At 41.8% G+C, this 20,150-nt stretch overlaps 2 protein-coding genes across 3 annotated transcripts in view; one reads left to right on the forward strand and one right to left on the reverse strand.

The window, feature by feature from the left end:
* Positions 1 to 1,218: 1,218 nt before the first annotated feature.
* Positions 1,219 to 20,150, forward strand: part of DDAH1 (dimethylarginine dimethylaminohydrolase 1) — a 139,173-nt gene continuing 120,241 nt past the window's right edge. Inside the window, exon 1 of one of the 2 annotated variants that reach the window (XM_045835526.1) lies at positions 1,219 to 1,654. In XM_045835526.1, the coding sequence (XP_045691482.1) occupies positions 1,352 to 1,654 (303 nt within the window). In that variant the 5' untranslated portion in view covers positions 1,219 to 1,351. The remainder of the gene's footprint in view (positions 1,655 to 20,150) is intronic. The other variant, XM_045835528.1, reaches the window with a different exon arrangement.
* LOC123816518 (ubiquitin-like) lies at positions 7,921 to 8,313 on the reverse strand. Its single transcript, XM_045835529.1, has one exon. The coding sequence runs from the start codon at positions 8,311 to 8,313 to the stop codon at positions 7,921 to 7,923; it is 393 nt and encodes a 130-aa protein (XP_045691485.1).

Raw genomic sequence — 20,150 nt, forward strand, 5'->3', positions numbered from 1 at the left:
AATACACTTTCTAAGTATGTGATGTTTAAAATATTTCAGTAAAGATCAATGACTGCCATAGGTGTTTTCACTGTAATTCAAGGACATTGAGTAGGAAGTTAGATGAGAGGGTTTCCGGGGTCCCATTCAAATCTAATATTCTAGGATCGAATAGATCTTTACATTAGAAATGTTCTACAGAATGTGAACAAAAGATATCACCTGAGATTATTTTGTAGTTACAACCTAGTTTTTAAAGTGGTTATCTCCCCAACCCCCCAAAATAATCAGAACCCATGGGTTATTTAATCAGGGAGATGTACGATGGGAAAAACGTTTAGTGCCATTAAGAAGGAAAAGGCCTTCCCTGAGGGGTAGGGTTAAAGAAACGTTCAACAGACACCACGGGAATTCCACAGAGTTGTACAGGCATGAAAGGAAGGTCAAGGAGGAGATTAGAAACCCTCTCACTCAATGACTAGGAATTGTGATTCTGCTACACCTCCGACACTGCTCAAGGTGAGCACGCGCCTACTGCGAGGAAAGCACGTTTGGTCTTTGCCTCCCTTCCTCTGTGGGCCCTGCAAACGAACATGCCAGAATCACATTGTTTGTGACACCTGATTGTCCTTGAAATACTGTTGAGTATTTGTGCCTCTTTTTTTCTCTTTGTATGTGTTTCGTGGACTCTTCCTCTTTCTCAACGACAGGAATTCAATTTTTTCGTAATCTTGTATCTCACATGGGGTAAGGGGCCATTTGCAAAGACAGTCAAGATAATGTGAACCTGGGTGAGAAGACAGTCTCACCTTAAGAACTGGGGGATGGAGGGTACTACGTGCTGGGCAACCTGAGAACAGGAGAATAGGGAGAAAGGTCAAAGTATGTATCCACAAAAGAATAATCCCATCGTTTGCCGCCTGACCACCAAGAAGCCCTTCAGCTGCCATCTCCAAGTTCGCCTAGAAGATGAGTAGTGTGCACCTGCGCCTGAATAAAGGCAGCGTCAGGTCTGAGTTCGGTGACTGTTCGCTGAACAGGTTCCCGCACCTGCGCCCACCTTTCACACTTCCCGCTCCACACTGGCCTCCCCCAGCCCCACTCCCCGTGCCGTGCTCGCCACTTCCACTCCCCCTCGGCTGCAGCAAAACCCTGGAGCGCCGGGTGGGCGCGCGGGCTGCGCGCGGGCCGGCGCCCCGGGCTCTGGGCATGCTCAGTCGCGCGGGCAGGGCTCCGGGCGCGAGCGGGCTGCTTTAGTACCACGTTCGCCGGCTGCCAAGGGGAGCCGCGGGGCGCTCGCAGGCTCGGCGCGCGCTGCTCGCGGGAGGACCTGCCGCTGCCCGGAGCCGCTGCCTCGCCGCTGCCCGGAGCCATGGCATCCCTCGGCCACCCCTCCGCCTTCGGCCGAGCCACCCACGCCGTGGTTCGGGCGCTGCCCGAGTCCCTCTGCCAGCACGCGCTGAGGCGCGCCAAGGGCGACGAGGTGGATTTCGCCCGCGCGGAGCGGCAGTATCAGCTCTACGTGGGCGTGTTGGGTAGTAAACTGGGGCTGCAGGTGGTGACGCTGCCGGCCGACGAGAGCCTACCGGACTGCGTGTTCGTGGAGGACGTGGCCGTGGTGTGCGAGGAGACGGCCCTCATCACCCGACCCGGGGCACCGAGCCGGAGGAAGGAGGTAACTGCCCGCCGGGCAACGCGAGGGGCGCGGCCGGGGCCGCGCGCGGGGCCCTCCCTTGATGCTCCAGACGAAGTTGCCCGGGGAATCGCGGAACTGGCCCCCGGGCTAGTTCAAAACTTCCCAGTTGGGGATGAGGGTGTGTAAAAGCGAGGCAAAGAGAGAGAAGCTCATTGTTCACGCCTCCCCGCTGCTGGCGCAGCACGGGTGCCTTGGAGAGGACCCGATTGAGTGGTTGTGCAGACTCGGGCAGGTGGGTGGGGTGGGGAATCCATCTTACAAGCATTTTTATTTGTAAAAATTACAAAGCAGCAAAGACAGTACAACCCAGAGTGTTTGCCAGAGAAGGGCGCTGCTCGGAGCAGGCGAGTGGAGGCTGGGCTAGGACTCCAGGGGGTAATGTCACCTGGTGACACTGGACCCCCCCAAGTCCTACCTGGAGCTGGGAGTAGGGCGGGTCATATGAATTAAGGGGGTGTCGGTTCGCACGGACACAGGATGTCTCAAGTTACTTTTCAGGGGTTGAAAGTGAGTCCGCAGATAGGGACTGGCAAGTGAATAAATACAAGGAGAGTGGTTTGTTGGTGAACTGGGGTCAAATGTGAGCATGAAATAGGCTAAGTTGAAAAGCTGTACTCGGCTTTCAGTGTGTGTGCACGCTCGTGTGTGTGTGTGTGTGTGTGTGTGTGTGTGTGTTTAATTAAAAATGGTTGTTTCACAAATTCCATAGTTTTTATCCTCAATATTTTTTAATTCGTAAGAATTAGGTATTTTTGTGTTCTCAGGGGATAGTGACTACTTTAGAATATTGCAGCTGTGAACATGGCCGTGATTGCTTTAAACACAAGGTAGGCTTGTGGGAAGAGACAAATAGAGTGAGATTGGATTTAAAAATGCCATATGGGCTGGGATTTCTCTCATTGCCCTCTGAGAGCTCAGGCTCAAGACTGTGTTGCTATTGGCATGAAGTGGCATTGCAGAAAGCTGGTGGTTTCTTTCATATCTGGAGGATTAGAGGGGTTTTTTCTTCCTATTTTGCCTTTATTCAATTCATTTTTCAAACGCCTCTTAGAGCATATTCTACACATGCTTCATTGCTTGGTTGATAGAACCTTACATGTTCTGAGGGAATAAGCATGTTCCATTTATTTCTCAATGAGATAATGAGCATTTTTTTTTCACTATACCTTTGCAGAAAACCAAAAAAGTAACAGGTCTGATTTTTCTAGCTTTTATCTCTTTTGCAATACCTCTCCATCTTTGAGTCTGTGAGATGACCCACTCTATTTTAAAGTGGTAAGCATACAACTCTACTTCAATACTTTCTAATGTGTCCTAGGCCATATAGCAGAGCTGTGGTTTGTACTTAAAGAAGTAAAATAGATTTCAAAAGCCATTTCAAAATAGTACTCATTTAATGAGCATAGTAGTTCAATTTCCTGTTAAGAGACTGTCACATATTTAATCACCCATTTCATTTTATTCCTATAATAAAACCTTCCAAATTTTGGCCTTCCTGATACTAAAGTGGGCAATAATCTTTCTTCCCTGTCAGATTTTTGAGGCATACATTTTAAATTGAGTTTACTCTTACATCAGCCTGGTGGCCCACTGCCAGAGGCCACATAATGTAGTGGATAAGAACATCAAACTGTATCTAATTCTGTGATGTTGGGGAGTATCTCCTGCCTCAGTTTTCTCACCTGTAAAGTGGACACATACCTACCTCATAGAGTTGTTGTAATGCATGTATTAATACACCTGAAATTTATAGGACAGAACATTTTATGAACATTGGTTACTGTTCATTTAACAATGGGTCATGGAAGATTTACTCTTTCTCGAGCAATAAGAAGCCTAATGTACAGTGATGTAACTAACATGACATTTTCCCTTCCCAGGGTGAAGGGGAGTCATCTTCACGACTTAGGTTCCATCCTAATCTATGTAGCACTGCCTCCCAGTTTGAGCTTCCTGCTGGTGTGGTCTCTCTGAAAACACCTTTGCCATTGCACGTGATCTGGGTCACCAGAGTAACAGACCTTCCAACCAAGTCATTTGGGAATGGATGCTTCTAGAAAGCAAGCCAGGCAGAGTAACCAGCTCTGTTTGAACTCTTTCAGTGCACCAGTTCTCATCCTCAGTAGTGTTAACACATGCTTGTTGAGTGACTGAATGAATGAAATGCTAATTAGCTAATACCAACAAGCTGATAATAATTATGTTAAGGCCCTTATTGGAGTGTTTTTAAGGTATATTTTTAATGAGACACCTGCCTTCCTAACTGTGAAATTCCATAGCCAAGCATTGTTTTCAAATTATTATTACTGATCCCCTTGCCTGCTGTCTCCTCACCCTCCATTCCATTCTCCACATGTGGCCAAGCTGGTTTTTCTAAAACTCAAATCTGATCCTGCCCTGCCTGTGATTAAAAGTCTTGAGGGGTCTTTAACAAACTTGACAAACCCATTGAGCTTAGCTCTGTTTGCTTTTCAGCTTCAGCTGCACCTCTGACCCCACCCCAGCTGCCTCAAGCTCACCATGGTGTTGCTTTCCTGGGTATGCATTTGTCCTTTGCGTGGGATGCTCTTCTACCCTCCTCTACCCACTTTACCTAGTTGTACTCATGCTTCAGTTCTTCATTTACTATTCCCATTAAAATTATTGGCAAATCTTTATTGGGTGCTTGCCATTTACCAAACATTCTGCCAGATTTATGACATGAATTTCAATGCGTGTTCACATCAGCCCTTTAAGCTCAATGTAGCATTATTCCTGCTTCAAAGTTAATGAAATTGAGGCTTAGAGAGATTAAATAAATTGGCCAAGGTTATAGATTGAAACCAGTGAAACCAAGATTTGAACTCAGGTTTGCAGGACTCCAAAGCTCTAGTCCCAGTCAGTGTGATACTAGATATCACTTTCCCAAACATAAGATTCGTTCCCCTTTTATGAGCACCCATAACCAGCCCTCTGTCCTCCCTTTTATGGTACTTATCACACCACGTGGTAGTTGCCTGTTTACCTCTCTGTATCTCCCACTATTATGAAAATCGTGAGAGCAGGGGTCATGTCTGCCATGTTCAACATTATATCCCCAAGGCCTTGCACACAATAGCCATGCAACAAGTACATTTTTGAACAAATGTGTCAGTGATTTTAGACCAACCTAGTTTTTCCTCATTGTGACATAGCTGGTGTTTTGCAAGCATTCCCACGCTGTAGAATCCCAAAACTTTCATTACAAGTATAGATTTTTCTCTTTCTCTCCCTTTCCCTGTCTCTCCCTTTTGTTGTTGTTTTGTTTTAATAAAATTCCTGAGAATTTCCTTCTTAATCAAAGCATCACGTTATGTTTAATGACTTTTCTTCCTTGGAAGAAAGGACTGAGAATGGAACTTAAGAAAGTAATCCTTCTGGAAAAGCTCTGTGTTTGCCACAGTTGGGCCTCCAGAGATTAATAAATCACAGGTCCTGTCTGCAGTAAGCTTAAGTTTTGGTGAAGAAACTGTCTATACAGAAAGTCAGCAAAGGTTAATTGTCTAGTAATTTTGTATCTCCAGAAATATGAATATTTTAATATGTTTAATACTTTGGAAATAAATACATTAGCCTTGGTAAACCAATCACATTTTAATTGACTCCAACTTACTTTTTAGAGAGAAAAATCAATTTCTAAATGTCAAAGTCCTATAAACAAATATCTAAAAATACTGAGGTAAGGTAAGTCACAGGGTGTGAGAATGTTTTCTTTTAACTAAAAATTTGGATAGGTTATACCTGCCTGAAGTACCACATTTCAAAGGGACAAGAGGACATGCGCTGAAAGCACCCTTCCCCTCCCTCCCCTCCCTCCCCCTCCAGCCCCCACTCTCGTACCTGACTACTCAGTTCCTTTCCACAGAGGCAACTACTAATGACATTTGCTTCAGTTTCCTTCTAGAAGGTTTTTAGTGCCTAATACATGACCATCTGACAAAGCTTACTCAGGCAAAATTGTGAAATGTATCCTGTGCCCTTTCGCCCTTCTTTCACAGCTCTTCTATCCTTTCCCAGGTACCAAGTATTAGTATGTCAGATACTCCATCCAGGGGGAAGAACACACAAACTCATCCTCACAAAGTGATAATGGCTTTAATTACCCTTTGCCAGAGCATTTGCATCTTTAGGGACCTCTTTGGAAGAAAGCAGTGCCTAGCACAAGGTAATAAATTTCCAAAGTAGATTAGACATGGGGTGGGGCTTTGGGGCATAGGAGCATAAATGGAAGGGATGAGCAATACATATTTGGATAGAATGTCCCCTTCTTTGGGGGCACTTAACTATTCAGAACTACATGTTTTGGTCCTGGGTTTGTTCTCTGGTCAGGAAAAAGCATAATTATGCTGATCCCAGAGGCAAGGTGAGCATCAAGATCATGTCTAATGACTACTTAACATGTGCCAAGTTGTGTGTGTGTGTGAATCCCAAAAGATGGTATTTATTATTATTAACTCTATTTAAAAGACAACAAAACTTAGACTTAGGTGACAAAGGTTAAATAACTTGTCCAAAATCACACATAGCTAATAAGTGACAGATTTGAAGTCTTCATGAGAATGTGAAGGTCATTTTTGTTTGAAGTGCTTGTTCCCAGTTGTGGTTAATCATTACAGATCATTAAATCAATATATTAAAGTGTAATAACTAACTGAATCCCATTTTACACATTAACCATATATGATCTAATTTGGATATTAACTAAGTGAATTATTTTACTTCCCTTCTCTAGGTTGTCTCTATTTTAGTTAAAAATAATAATTCAGTCATTTACCTGAAACCCCTGAATTGCCTAGGCACAGTGGTACGTAGTTATGTCTTACTTACCAGAAGACTGGATGACTGCTTTTTTAAATACACACATTTCCTTAAACTGCTGTGTAACTTCAGGTGAGAAAACTACCATAAACCATAATTAGAAATTACTTTCTCACCAGGATGGAAAGTGAACCTGCTGGAGGCTCCTCACATGGCAGCAGATTAATGCTTCTTGATAAATTGTCCCCTCTAGCTGCTGAGAACAACTGCTGCCTTTCAGCTTCTTTTTCAGCTCGTCTACGTGGCCTTAGCAGTAAGCATTTGGAAATTGATGTGTCTTGGAAACTGGGATGCATCCAATAATGTAATCTATTCCCATGCAGTTGATCTTGAAAGCCTTGAAATAAAGAACATGATGAGTAGGGAGTAACTTCTATTAGATACTATTAGCGAAAATGAGCTTTCTGCAGAGATTCCTAGAATCATTAGAGAATCATTATAAGACTAAGAAGGCAGGGATGGATCTCTTATAATTCAGATATGCTGGAAAATTGCTTTTGCAGGTTTTTTATTCTTAATGAGCTCGGATTTTTTTCAAAATTAATTTTATTATCATAATGGTAGGTATCTGTCTGTTAATATAAACCACAACACACAAAAATCTACTTAAGATTTTTGAACAAATAGATTTACTTTCCACTGTCTTTCATCATGAATTAATTATTCATGGCCTCTTATGAACCTCAATATAAATTTGGGGATGCATGTTTAAAAAGTGAGTAGTGGTTATTATTTATTTTATGGCATTCATTATTAAAATCTGTAGCCACTTCAGAAAGCCCAGTTTTCTGACTGGAGATCTGGACATAGGTTAGAATTAATCCCCCTAATCATGACTATTGTAACTAAAGATAAAATAACTGAAATCTAATGAGAGAGTGAAGTTTCTTTTATATCTTAAACAGAACACAGTGTGTTGATTGTTCACCCCAAGTAGTCAATAAATATTTATTTATCATAACTAAATCCCTGATGTTTCATCAAAATGCTCCCCTGATCTTTGAGGCTGGCTTTCATTGCTTTCCCTAAACTGGTATTAGGTATTAAATCTATCAGCATCCTTAAGCTCATTTCATAATCAGATACTTTTCATTCAAACAGACAGGCAGATTTGTAATCTCAAACAACAAATTCCATTAAAAAATGCATGTATGTAATGCCATCCTAAGTTCACTTCGTCATTGTCAAATAATTTAATATTTAAAAATGTATAATGTCTTCCTGAAGCTGAGTGCTGGAGAAGCAGTAGCATCACATGGAAAGGAATAAATCTCCAGACTTTGTTTATTTATTTTTTTAATTTTTAATTCTTGTTTTTTATTAACCTATGTACAATTACTTGTCTTCAGGTTTGTTGAAGCAGTAGGTCAGGCAACAGTTGCCACAACAACATCTGTCAAAGTGGCTGGCTACAAAACTCCAGCACCACATTCATATGAAGGGCACTCCCAATGAAGGCAACTCATTTTGCCATTTTCATTCACTTTGTAGTAGTTTGGGACAGCCAGCTTAACCTTCTTTCTCTTATGCTGATTCTTCTTGGGAGTGGAGTAAGGCTTCTTCCTTTTCTTAGCACCACCATGAAGTTTCAGCACAAGATGAAGAGTGGACTCCTTTTGAATGTTGTAGTCAGACAAAGTACGTCCGTCTTCCAGTTGCTTGCCAGCAAAGATCAGTCTTTGCCGCTCAGGAGGAGTTCTTTCCTTACCCTGGATCTTGGCCTTTACATTTCCTGTTGTATCTGAGGGTTCAACTTCGGGAGTGATGATCTTCCCCGTGAGGGTTTTCATGAAAATCTGCATCTTGGCGGCAATTCCACTGCAGATGTTGGATCAGAAAGGAAGATAAATCACCAGACTTTAGACTTGTGTTTTTAAATGTCTAGATCATCCAGGCAGATACATCCAGAGAAATCAGCCCAGCAGAGTACAAAGATAAAAGTATAAATTATTACAGGGTTGGTTTAATTTTTCCCAACAAATTCATGTGGGCAAATGTGACTTAGTTTAGATTAGCAAATTAAAGGGAATACAACTTTTAAGCACACCCCTTTTTGCAGCTGGATGGGCATATAGTGGTGAGTTGTCATTCCAGTGAAGGTGAACACATCAATATTTTGCTTGATTTGAATACGCATAAATAAATAAACCTTTGCTTTAATTTAAAAATTTGCCTTGATTCCTTTGTTCTTATTTTGTTTAAAAAATATTATTTTTCTAATTTGCTTATGGCAGTAATTATGAGTGCCATGATTGCATTAAAATTACTGTTCTTTTTAAAGGTGAAGGAATAAGAGTTGTATCACTCATACATGTTTGTGTATTCAGCAACTGTCTAAAAACAAATTAGATTTGACTGTTGTGCACAAGGACCTCACAGTCAGGGAGGTAGACTGGTGGCAGACGCTCACAGAGCAAGAGGACTGGTTTCATGACAGAGTTCTGTCTGGTGCTATGGAAACTGCAGTAAGTTGTCTCGCCCATGCCAGAACTTCTCAGAAGAAGTAATTTTTGAGCTAGAAGTAACCAGGGGAAGGCAGAGAGGGGCCTCCTTCAGAGAGAGAGAGCATTATCAGATAGGATGAGGGTGATAGTACAGAAAGAACTGATCTCATTAATGCTGGGAAGGATGCAGGACTGAAAAAAGCCCTCCTGTGCCCTCTCAGATCTCTGAGATTTTTGGATCCCCAGGTCCAAGTTCACCAAGAGAACCTCATCTTTAACTGTATTTCCTGTTTGGGGCCTAGAGAGATTTGGAGCCTAGCACAACCCATTTCCTAACTGTACTCCCATCTTTTCTCTTCTTGCCTGCTCCATAAGGGTCTGGCACCCCTTCCATGATTCTTCACTAGCACAGCCTGGAACAGTGTAACCAATCCTGAGGTGGACTCCAAGTTTGAGACTCATTTCTTGAAGTTGTAGAATGATGTCATTGGACTGGACTGTAGTATTTTCCCTTTGGTCACAATTTGCCACATCAGGGTGTGTCAGGCAAATCTGGCATCTGTAATATTCATAGGTATACAGTTGACCTTTAAGCAATGTGGGGTTAAGCAAAGAGGGGCTGACCCCAAGTGGTTGAAAATCCATTTATAACTTTTGACTACCTCCAAACTCAGTCATCTCTCAGTGTCTGCAGGGGACTGGTTCCAGGATGCCCATAGATGTCAAAACCACGGGTGCTTCAGTCTCTTTTTAAAAATGGTATAGAATAATGCATGTAGTTAGCCCTCCACATCTGCAGATTCCCAACCATGGATGGAAAATATCAATCTGTGGTTGATTGAATTCACAGATGCAAAACCTGGGGATACAAAGGGCCAACTGTATATTTATTGAAAAAAATCCACATACAAGTAGACCCATACAGTTCAAACCCATGTTGTTCAAGGGTCAATGGCAGGTAAGTGAAACTATTTTCTATTTGATATTGAAATGTGTTTTATTCACAAATCTTCATCTTGTCAGTAGACACCACTGAATCTCATACTAATAAATCAAGTGCAGCCTAAATTAAGCTTGAATCTGTAATTATGGGTTGCATTTTGTACTTGCTACACAAAGCAGCATGGTAGGGATAGAACACTGTTCTAGGGGTCAGGAAACCATAGTTTGGGGGTTTCGTAGTGATATGATGTAGTATTCATTCCAGCTGGGCGAGGCTGTGCTTTCCTTTTGAAACTCAGGTCGTGTTTGGGGTGGACATGGAAGGTGAGAAGGAAGAAAGGAGATGGGGGAAAATGGAAGGGAAAATTATGATAACTTATATTCACAATGTGGGATTATGGTTTGATGAATAAAAAATGTTGAATTTTATTCAGCTTAAGACATTATACTTAACCCTGGCTGGCGTAGCTCAGTGGATTGAGTGCGGGCTGCAAACCAAAGTGTTGCAGGTTTGATTCCCAGTCAGGGTACATGCCTGGGTTGCAGGCCATAACCCCCAGCAACCGCACATTGATGTTTCTCTCTCTCTCTTTATCTCCCTCCCTTCCCTCTCTAAAAATAAATAAATAAAATCTTTTAAAAAAAAGACATTATACTTGTTCTACTTAATTAACCAGTCATATAAACTCATGCCTTGCTAATGATAATCCATTATGAAATGAAGTTGAATTTGCTAGCTCTGTTTCAAAAGCTCTGCTTACTCAACCAATTATAGCACATTTAATAAATAATTTTTCCTATAGAAAACTTTAATTAAAAGCCATTGGAAGAGCATGAGTCCTAGACCCACATAATTTCTACCATTACACATCTCTTTCGTCAGTGTATCCTGTTTGATGTTTCTGTGGTAAATTTAAATCAATGGCTCAAAGGAATGAAGAGCAAGTGGGAACAAGTTATGTGCTGTAAGTTGTGTTTTTCTGTTATAACTAAAAGTTTCAACTTGCCCAGGGCAGTTCTTGCTTATAAACCCTCCACACATGTGCTAATTTCCATTCCTGGTGCTAAAATTGAGTTCCATTTTCAAAAGTCAAAAACTTTGACTTTGGTCTTCCAAAATGCATAAAGTTATATTTCTGAGTGAACACAAAAAAGTAAAAGATAACTATTTAAATGGCGGCTTTCTGTAGGAAGCTGTGCATAAATTAAAATTGTGAACACAGGTTTTGATGTAATTCTTTTAAACTTGCAGATAATGCTTGTGGTAAACATAGACATTTTTAGCCTGAAATGATTAAGAAAACCTGGAATTAATTAAATCATCTTGGTGCAGTTATAATAATAGGAAAAAACACATTCATTTTATTTTCTTAATCATTATTTTATGATTAAGAAAATAAAACCATCACTTTATGAAGAAAGAACAATATAACTGCAGTTTGATGTTGGGCCATATTTTAGGTCATTTGTGATATAAACATATTTTACAATTCAAGAGGTTTATGTGGAGAAATTTAAACCTAGTGCTTTATTTTGGGGTACTCAAACCGTTTTGCTCTTGCTTTTGGTGCTCTTCTAACTTTCGGCATGCCATCTAAGTCCTCCTCCAAGGCCCTGGACTTCCAGCTCCCCTTTCTCTGAGAAAATGGTGCTAAGGAGAGGAGCCCTAGTCCAAAAGGGGACTGATCAGAGTTAAACAAGCAGTTTAACTCTGAATAGAGCACAGCTTCAAAACCAGGCTTTTTGTATGGTTGTGTGTCCCCATCAGATTGCTGCTCTCCACCCACTATAGTGGGGTCACAAAATCAGTTTAGAGGATCAGGACCAGCTCATTCATTTTTATTGCAATAGAATCAATAGAAAATGTCATAGTTGGCTCGGTATTGTTTTATAAAACTATTTTCATTTGTATACAAATGTGTTTGTATGTGTACTGATCAGGTATGTAAAATATATTTGTTACTCTGGCTCATGGGTAAGAAAAAAACTGTGGAAATCCTTGCAAACACATTGTGCCACTTGGCTTCTCCACAGAAGCTCTAGAGAGCCATGCCTGTTTCCCAGCATGCCAGCGTGTTCTGGGAATCATGCTCAAAATTGCAAATGTTTCTTTAGCATATCAAGTCATGCTTGATTTTTGCTTGCCTAGGTTCACTCCTTACAGTGGTGATGTCCTGGCTGTTTGGACCCCTGCCCATCCAGAAAAAAAAAAAAGAAGAAGAAAAGAAAAAAGGAGGAGGAAGATGGTGGTCTTTACCATTTGCTAGAAGCTGATTCTAACTCTGCTTCTTTGGTGACATTCTAAACCAATTAAGGGAAGATTACATTGATTAAGACAAAAAAGCATAGCTTCCATCTGAACTTGCATTTTTTTTCCTTTTTTTTTTGAGGGTCAATGCAAGAGAAGCAGCACATCCTGAACCCCATGCCCCCTTGCTTCAGGAGGGGTTGCGTTCTTACATCTTCCTACCAGTAGCCTGTGGGTCCAAGGTCAGGATTTGGTGGTGGGCTCTCTTGGAATGAGAATGGAAACTCAGAACATTTTGTTGTTGTTGTTGTTCAAAGAATCCCAGAATGTGTGAAAACACATAATGTGCTAAAACAATTATAGTGTTTATGTCATTCTCAGACCATTGCCTTTAGGCCTATGAAGGGACCTTGAAAAACACTGTTTTTATCATTTCTCTTCACACTTTTGCAATACTAAATAGGTGGAAATCCACCGTTAACCCTTTACAGAAGAATTCCCAAGGGAAATTTCATCTTCTTCCCCACATAACCTATTTAAGCCATATTTGATGGTGATAGTGCTCATTAAGTGTGAGATGTTTAGACTGACATACAGTTTGTGGTTCATTCTCACAATGTATCTGACTGGTTATAACGAGTGGGTCTGTGGCTACAGGGAAAACACAGCATCGATTTTCAGTGTAACCCCCTTTTCACAGCCGAGCAGCCAGTACTAAGAGTGGAGTGCACTCCTTCACACATGCTCTTTTGGCCCTGCAAAAGGAGTGGTTTGAAGATTTTGATAAGAGACTTCAATGACTGGCAAATAAGGTGTGGCTGTGACTGGAGAAATTGTGAGTTTGTAGGAAAAGGGCTTGGGATTGTGCGTCTTGTAGCTATAATTGCATGAGAAAAAATGGGTAGTGAGATTGTCATGTCTGTGTCTGCATTTTTCTTTGTGAGCACTGAGCTGGATAACTGAACCCTCTGAGTGGTTTGCAAGAAAAAATGAGGATTAATATTGTTCTGAACTGGATCCCAGAGAGAAGCTTCTTAGGGAGGGGGAGGAGTGACAGTGATTTAAGTTAGAACATTTCCTTGAACTTAAATGAAGAGAAACATATAAGATATAGCTCACTGGCCTCAGCACGGCTGAGGGCTCCATTGCGATCTGGTACATGCTCCCTGAAACACTCGCCTGCCCTGAGGTCAGCCTGATGACTGGGAATTCTGCAAATGTGACAGCTACCATCCTTTGGCCTGTTTTTAAAATACACACACAGAGAATTTATACTCATCCTAAGTAAGGTTTGGATAAAATCAGTTTGCTCACCATCCCTCCTTGTGAATAACACCTGGTAGTAATGTGGGTCATCAAAAATGATTAGAGAAGTTCTTGAGTTACATTGTCTTGGTGGACTACCTGCCAGGAGAAAAATATTTTACATAGATTCTCCTTTTTCATTGGACTCTTTGAGTCTGTGGTCACCTCCATGTCACCCTCCCTTCCTGTTCACCCTTTTCTGGAGCTATCAGTGGAGGAGAAGGAGAGCAGGCAGTTCCGGGCCTTCCCTACCCTCCTGTGCTCACCTGTTTGTGGGTGTTCCTCTAACATCATGGATATATCCTCACATTCTGGGTCTGCATTGTGATTGTCAAATTACAACTTTCAGCTCAAAAGTGGATCGTGAAGTCCACCAAGTGGGTCACTCCACTTTTTGTTTGTTTTTTTTGTAGATGAACTAGAATCAAACTGAACATATTGCAATATCAGAGTGCATTCATTACCCATAAGACAATGATGGGTTTTTTTTGTGTGTGTAACCTTTGTTTCTTTTATACACATACATGCACATACATGTTCCCTTGTGTGTTGTGGATTCCGGTGCAGTGTATTTCTTCCTGTGCATCACTGTCGTTGAAATCTACTTATCTAGGAGACCAAGACAAAACTTACATAAAATACTATCACTTTAGCTTTTGTTGACAATCTTTGCCAATTGCGGCAACAGTTGAATTTTGGTGTGTGTCAGTGTCTGAGATGCTTGACTTTCATTGAGCAAATGGGCAGTTTGGTCTCAGACACTCCTTTTCTTACTTAGCAGGATGGAAAAGCCACCCATCTAAATGCAGCAAAATGTAGGAAATGGAGAGGAAGAAAAGAAAAGTGAAGGGTGGAAACATGGTGAAAAATAGGTGGGAAGTCTGGGGCTCTTTTCAGTGAATAGACATTTTCAGATATGAAGGATTCCCTTACATAAATGCAATAGAGTATTTGTATAACTTAGAAGTGATGTGTTCATTTATAAACCAAAGTATGATGTTGTGTTATTGCAGCCCAGGATGGCAGCTGTTTAGAAAGCACACCTCTTATTAAAAGGGCCATATTAGGCCCTGGCTGGCGTAGCTCAGTGGATTGAGCGTGGGCTGGGAACCAAAGTGTCCCAGGTTCGATTCCCAGCCAGGGTACATTCCTGGGTTGCAGGCCATAACCCCCAGCAACCACACATTGATGTTTCTCTCTCTCTTTCTCCCTCTCTCTCTCTCTCTCTCTTTCTCTCCCTTCGCTCCCTAAAAATAAATAAATAAAATCTTTAAAAAAAATAAAATAAAAAATAAAAGGGCCATATTAGAACCCAGAACATTTTCATGTTTTGTTGACCCCAACCTCATTTCTACTGATTCCGCTTGCCCGTGCTCCCCATGATCTGCCCACTTGCATCTGACTCAGCTTGCTCCATTCCCCAAATCCATGGTCACTTGAGCTGTCACATTACCTCAGGTACTTCAGTCATCATCATCATCCCCAGCATGTGCTCCTCTCTCACAGAGCCTGGTATCTAGAGACACATGCTTTGAAACCGACTCCAGAGGCAGACTGACTCCTGTGCAGACACTCCTTGAGCTGTGCTTCTCCTCCTTTCCCTGTGTGTACCCTGAGGGGTGGAAGAGGACAGCTGTGAATTAAAATTGTGATTCCACTTCTTATTAGCTGTGTAGTCTTGAGTAAGTTGAGCTTCAGTTCATCATCTGTAAAAACTGGTGTGGTTTAGACTGCCCTATAACTTAGTTATGATGACTAGAAATATTAAATATTTTAAAGTGCCTAGCAGTACCATGCAAGAGTAGCTCTTCCTTCCGAGGTCAACCCTCCTCTTTCTGCAGTTATCAGCTTTGTCTTTCTAGAGGGCAGTCATCCAAATCCCTAAGGATTGGGCCTGTGCTTTTTTCTTGTTACTTTCTCTCCCTGGAAACTGGAGGTCTCTATCCCTTTGTCTGTGTGGCCTTGCTGCTTGTGGCCTGCCCAGACCTTGAGACTCTGCCCAAGAGTTGGGATTCGTGGCTCTTATATTTTGGACTCCAGTGCTGACTCTACCTGAAACATGCCAGGGGGATGGGAAGAACATTAAAAGCATCTGCTTGAGCCTCAGCAGGCAGCCGGGCCAGTTCCCCAGCACCTGTACTACCCTAAAAGCAGATCTAATGCGGGCACTGGCCTTCTCTCCACCTCACCTTTTTAGAAGTAAGTCACCAGACTCAACTGAATCACCCTCTCTATCATTTCTCTTCATACTTCCAATCTTGTCAGTGAATGAATACTTGTAGAATGTTTGCCTTTAAACTTATCATTTAATCTTGAACTGGTTGTTCATGGGTGCTTAGATTTGAATTCTCATTTCCAACTTTACCCATTTAACATGTTTTCCATTTTTAAGAACTTTAAAAATTCTTCTTACATTGCAAGGTGCAATTCCACCTTGATCTCAGTCTTGGTTCCACTTCTCCGTTATATCACCTTGGGCAATTTACAAGTTTCAGTTTCCAGTAAAATATCTTTCTGCCTGCTTCCCAAGGATATTGGACATCAAACTGTTCTGAATACTGTGATGCCCTACATAAATGTGATTACACCAGTAACATTGTTGTGATAAGTGCTAGATTGTACAAAATGGTAGCAGTAACAATATTATTTATGGACTGGAGATGGCCAGCTTATTCTTGATGTTCCCAACTGACTAGATTTGACCAGTGTTCCTCTCGCTATTATTACTAAGCTGAAAACCCTTTGAGAGGGGCCCTGACAGAAAGAGGCTACTCTTAAAAAACTTCATCATCTCTAAAGTCTAGATCTTCCTCTTATTAGCAAGGTGAACTTGGGCAAATAACCTTTGGATACAGTTTTGTCATCTGTAAGAAGGGATAACATGACTTTTACTCATCCAACAAGCAATTATTATTGAGTGCCTGCTATATATAAAACTAATCAAGTAAACAAACATGACACCCGCCCTAATGGAACTACAGTGTAATTGTAGAGAGAAACATAAAATAAATAATCACAATGCATGTATACTTGTTAAGTGCCATGAAGGAAAAAGATGACTTGCCTCGGAAAGTTGTAAAAAATTAATAAGAAACCTTAACTAGAAAGGTCCTTCAGTATTAGTTCTTAAATAAGACTTCTTATTAAAGAGTAAGCAATAAATACTTGTTGATCACACAATAAATAACTGGCCTAATATGGTGTTACCAGAGACCCTCTCTCTCAGGCAATAAAGAGGTAGGTTGACATTGAACAGGACCTGAACTAGCAGTCTTAAAACTTCTATTTAGTTATTTATTTTATCTTTTAAAAATACACTTTATTTTTTAGAGCAGGTTTTGGTTCATAGCAAAGTTGAGCAGAAGGTACAGATTTTCCATATGCCATGGCCCCACACTCACACAGCCTCCTAGTTATCAACATCCCCCGCCCAAGTGGTACATTTGTTACAACTGAAGAACATACGTTGTAACATCATTATCACTCAGATTACCTAGTTTATATTACGGTTCACTTTGGGTATTGTAAATCCCATAAAAACTTCTAGTTAAAAGTGGTATAGTTGAGGTTTTTGCGGTGGACTTCAGGATTCCCATCTGTAAACTGGGGATAATGCTGCTCCCATTCAGCCTCAGTTGTGCTGATGTTTAAAAAAGGAAATGAATGTGAAAGCCCGTTGTAAGGATCCTGATTGTGGGTATTACCTAGTGGCTGCTTCTGATCGCCAAGCTCAGCACCCATAGGAATTGGGCCACAGACCCCCTGCCATGACAGCTACAGATGGGTTCCCGGACCCATGGTCTTCTGCTGAAGCCTTCGAACCGACCCTTGGCATCCCCCAGCCTGCCTCAGGTAGCTCACAGGACTCTAATAGCAGGACCCACAGAAGTGGCACAGAGTGCACCTGAATTTTTTCCCATGTTAAGGGACTAGCTAGTTTATGGAACTCCTGGGGAAGAGGCCTGTTGCTATGAGAAACTTGGGAGAATAATCATATCAGAATATGCTTCTATAAGTAGAGTTTGGGAGCGAGGTAGGTTCTGGGAACACACGTAGCTACCATTTATTGTGTGCTATGTGTGCTGCTTTGTTTATCCTACTTCATCTCTCCCATACAATTCCCCCCATTTTACAGATGGGGAAACAGATGAGCAGAGGTTACACAACCTACCTAAGGTCAAAGAGTTACTAAGTAGTAAAGCTGAGATGGGGAGCCGTGTCTTTCTGATGCCCAAGCCTAGGCATTTGACAAGCATACCACAGAGAAAGCACAAACTGGCAGGCTGATCATTAGAGAATTTGAGACCATACTGATACAAATACCACAGCCACAGGCTTGATGCCATCAAGGGACAGCTGTCCCATCTATTGGTGAGGGCACCAAGAAGATTGAGAGACAAAGGCTTTTCTTTCTGAAGACAGGGTTTCAGCTTAGCAACTGTTCGTCCCTGTACCCCTCATCCACGAGGCTAGCCCAGAAATCTCCCCGACCCAGGAGAACCACAGAGGGGCTGGCCAGTATCTCCAGCCATGCATTTAGTCTGGACTTGATATTTGGTGGCATGATCCCTTGCCAAATAATTAAACAACCCGTGGAGAACCTTGACCTTCACTTGTACACACCAGAGGACATGCTGTGTAAGTCTGAACAGGAATCCTGGAAATGGCCCCAGCTCAAGGTGCTCCCTGGCTCTTTGGAGTGGAAAACAAGAGTTAATCCTATCCGTATATCTACGCAAGTTTTTCTCAGTGTCCCCAGAGTGTAATCAGGTGAAAATTACATGAGAAATATATACACAGATTGTTACTATTCTGAAAATAGATGTTACCTTAACTCTGTGTGTGTCTTAGTTGGTAACATAGACCACCCAAGTCAAAAAGACAAACTATATTATAAACCACAATATTAGAAATAACACAAGCAGGCTGCACCTTGTCTAATTCTTGTCCACCTGTGTGTTAGTTGAGGGAGTAGGGATGCACAGAGTATGCCTAGATGCTCTTCTCCCTGTATCTTAGAGCAGGGAAAGTAGGATAGCATGCCTGGCTTCGGGTCCCAGCATCCCTTAACCTCAGAACCGAGACACTTAACTTTTGTGATGACTTGGCTAAACCCTTAGCTTCTTACCCTTCCTCTCTCTTCAGTCTTGCTCTGGTGGCCAATGCTACCCATATTTAAGAGAAATCAGTGTATTACCCATGTTGTTGCTCCTGTTTGTACAGCTCTTATTTTGTTCATATGAATATTCCCCCTCCTCTCTGGAGAGGACTAGAGTCCTGCCCCGTGGGTACCTGCCTCTGGATGACTTTGACTTCTGGAGCCCACCACAGCTGCTTGGACTTCCACCCACCCGGAATGTTTCTCTGTGTGCCTGGGTCTAATTTCGTGGTTCCCTTCAGGACCCCATGCAGTGTGTGAAGCACAATATATAACAGCATAAATAAGGTCATTTATCATGTATTTATTGTGCTTCAGCACTTTAAATTTATCATTCTCACCAGTTGTCTTAGTCCTGTTTCAAGCTCTTGGAGCACTCTGGCTATTAGCAGAGGAAATTAAAGGACCCCTTGATCATTAGGTCACTGGGTAAGCCTGATCATTTCTGCTGTTAACCTCACTCTGATATGACCCTTGCTCATTTCATATGCTGAAGTTGTGCCCTGGTCCCATTAACTGGTTTATATCTTGACCCCCTTTGCTGATAATTTTGCCTAGATCCCTCCACAAAAGACCTCAAGGGTAACCCCTAGTCCTTGTGTGAGAGAATCCCTGAAACTTACTGCCACACCATCTGGGGCCATGTCATGCCAGCCCTCTCATATAGCTGCCTGGGAAATGTATCAGGCCAAACACCAGCCTGCCTTATGCCGGGGTCAACGCATCAGTCTGGTTCCTTTCACTGGGGCCTTCGATGCTGATATCATTCTGACTCTTCTTCCTTCTGCTCACACTTGGAACCATCCCTGGTCACTGGCCTTGCCCTGGGGGACCATTCTGCTGACTGGAACTCAAACCCAGTACATGCTCATACGTTTTAAAGTATGTATTAGGTTCTACCTAATTACACCTAATTAGGAAGTTTAGGGTAAGATGATGACTACATACCCTTAATTTTCCTTCTCCTCCCCCACCTCCTATAATAATGAGCTATCAATTAAATGCTACTTTTCTGGCTCAATTTAATAAATTTGTTCTTGAAATTTCTCACTAAACCTACTTTAGTACAGTTTAATAAATTGGCTTTTGCTAGTAGAAAGGTAATCTTACTGTGTTTAATTAGACAAATTAAAAAGTGATTGTCTCAATTGTCAAAACTGTATAGATTTCCTGTGTTTTGTGCTGTTTTTTTGTAGAAGAAAAATTATTCACATTATTGTAATTCCATATAGTTCAAAACTAGAACAAAGGAAGTGATGCAGATCCTTTAGCAGAAAGGTCATTTGAGTCATTAGACTGTCCTGCACCATGTGGAACTTCGAGCTGCCATTGATGCACAGCACATTTCTTCATTGTGACACCACTCACTTATGCAGATGTTTTTCATGTGAATATTTTGCACTGAAGGAGTGCCATAGAGAGACATTCACTTGTAAACAAAGGCCAGTGGTGTGAGAAGGAAATGAATCCTTCATGGAACTCTAAAATAAACCGGATTCTCAGAACCTCTCACTCAATTCCTGCCATTCTTTATCTTTTAGA

The sequence above is a fragment of the Phyllostomus hastatus genome, unplaced genomic scaffold, assembly GCF_019186645.2.
Source record: "Phyllostomus hastatus isolate PE091 unplaced genomic scaffold, TTU_PhHast_1.1 phas_contig_209, whole genome shotgun sequence".
In the NCBI taxonomy this organism is placed as follows: Eukaryota; Metazoa; Chordata; class Mammalia; order Chiroptera; family Phyllostomidae; genus Phyllostomus; species Phyllostomus hastatus.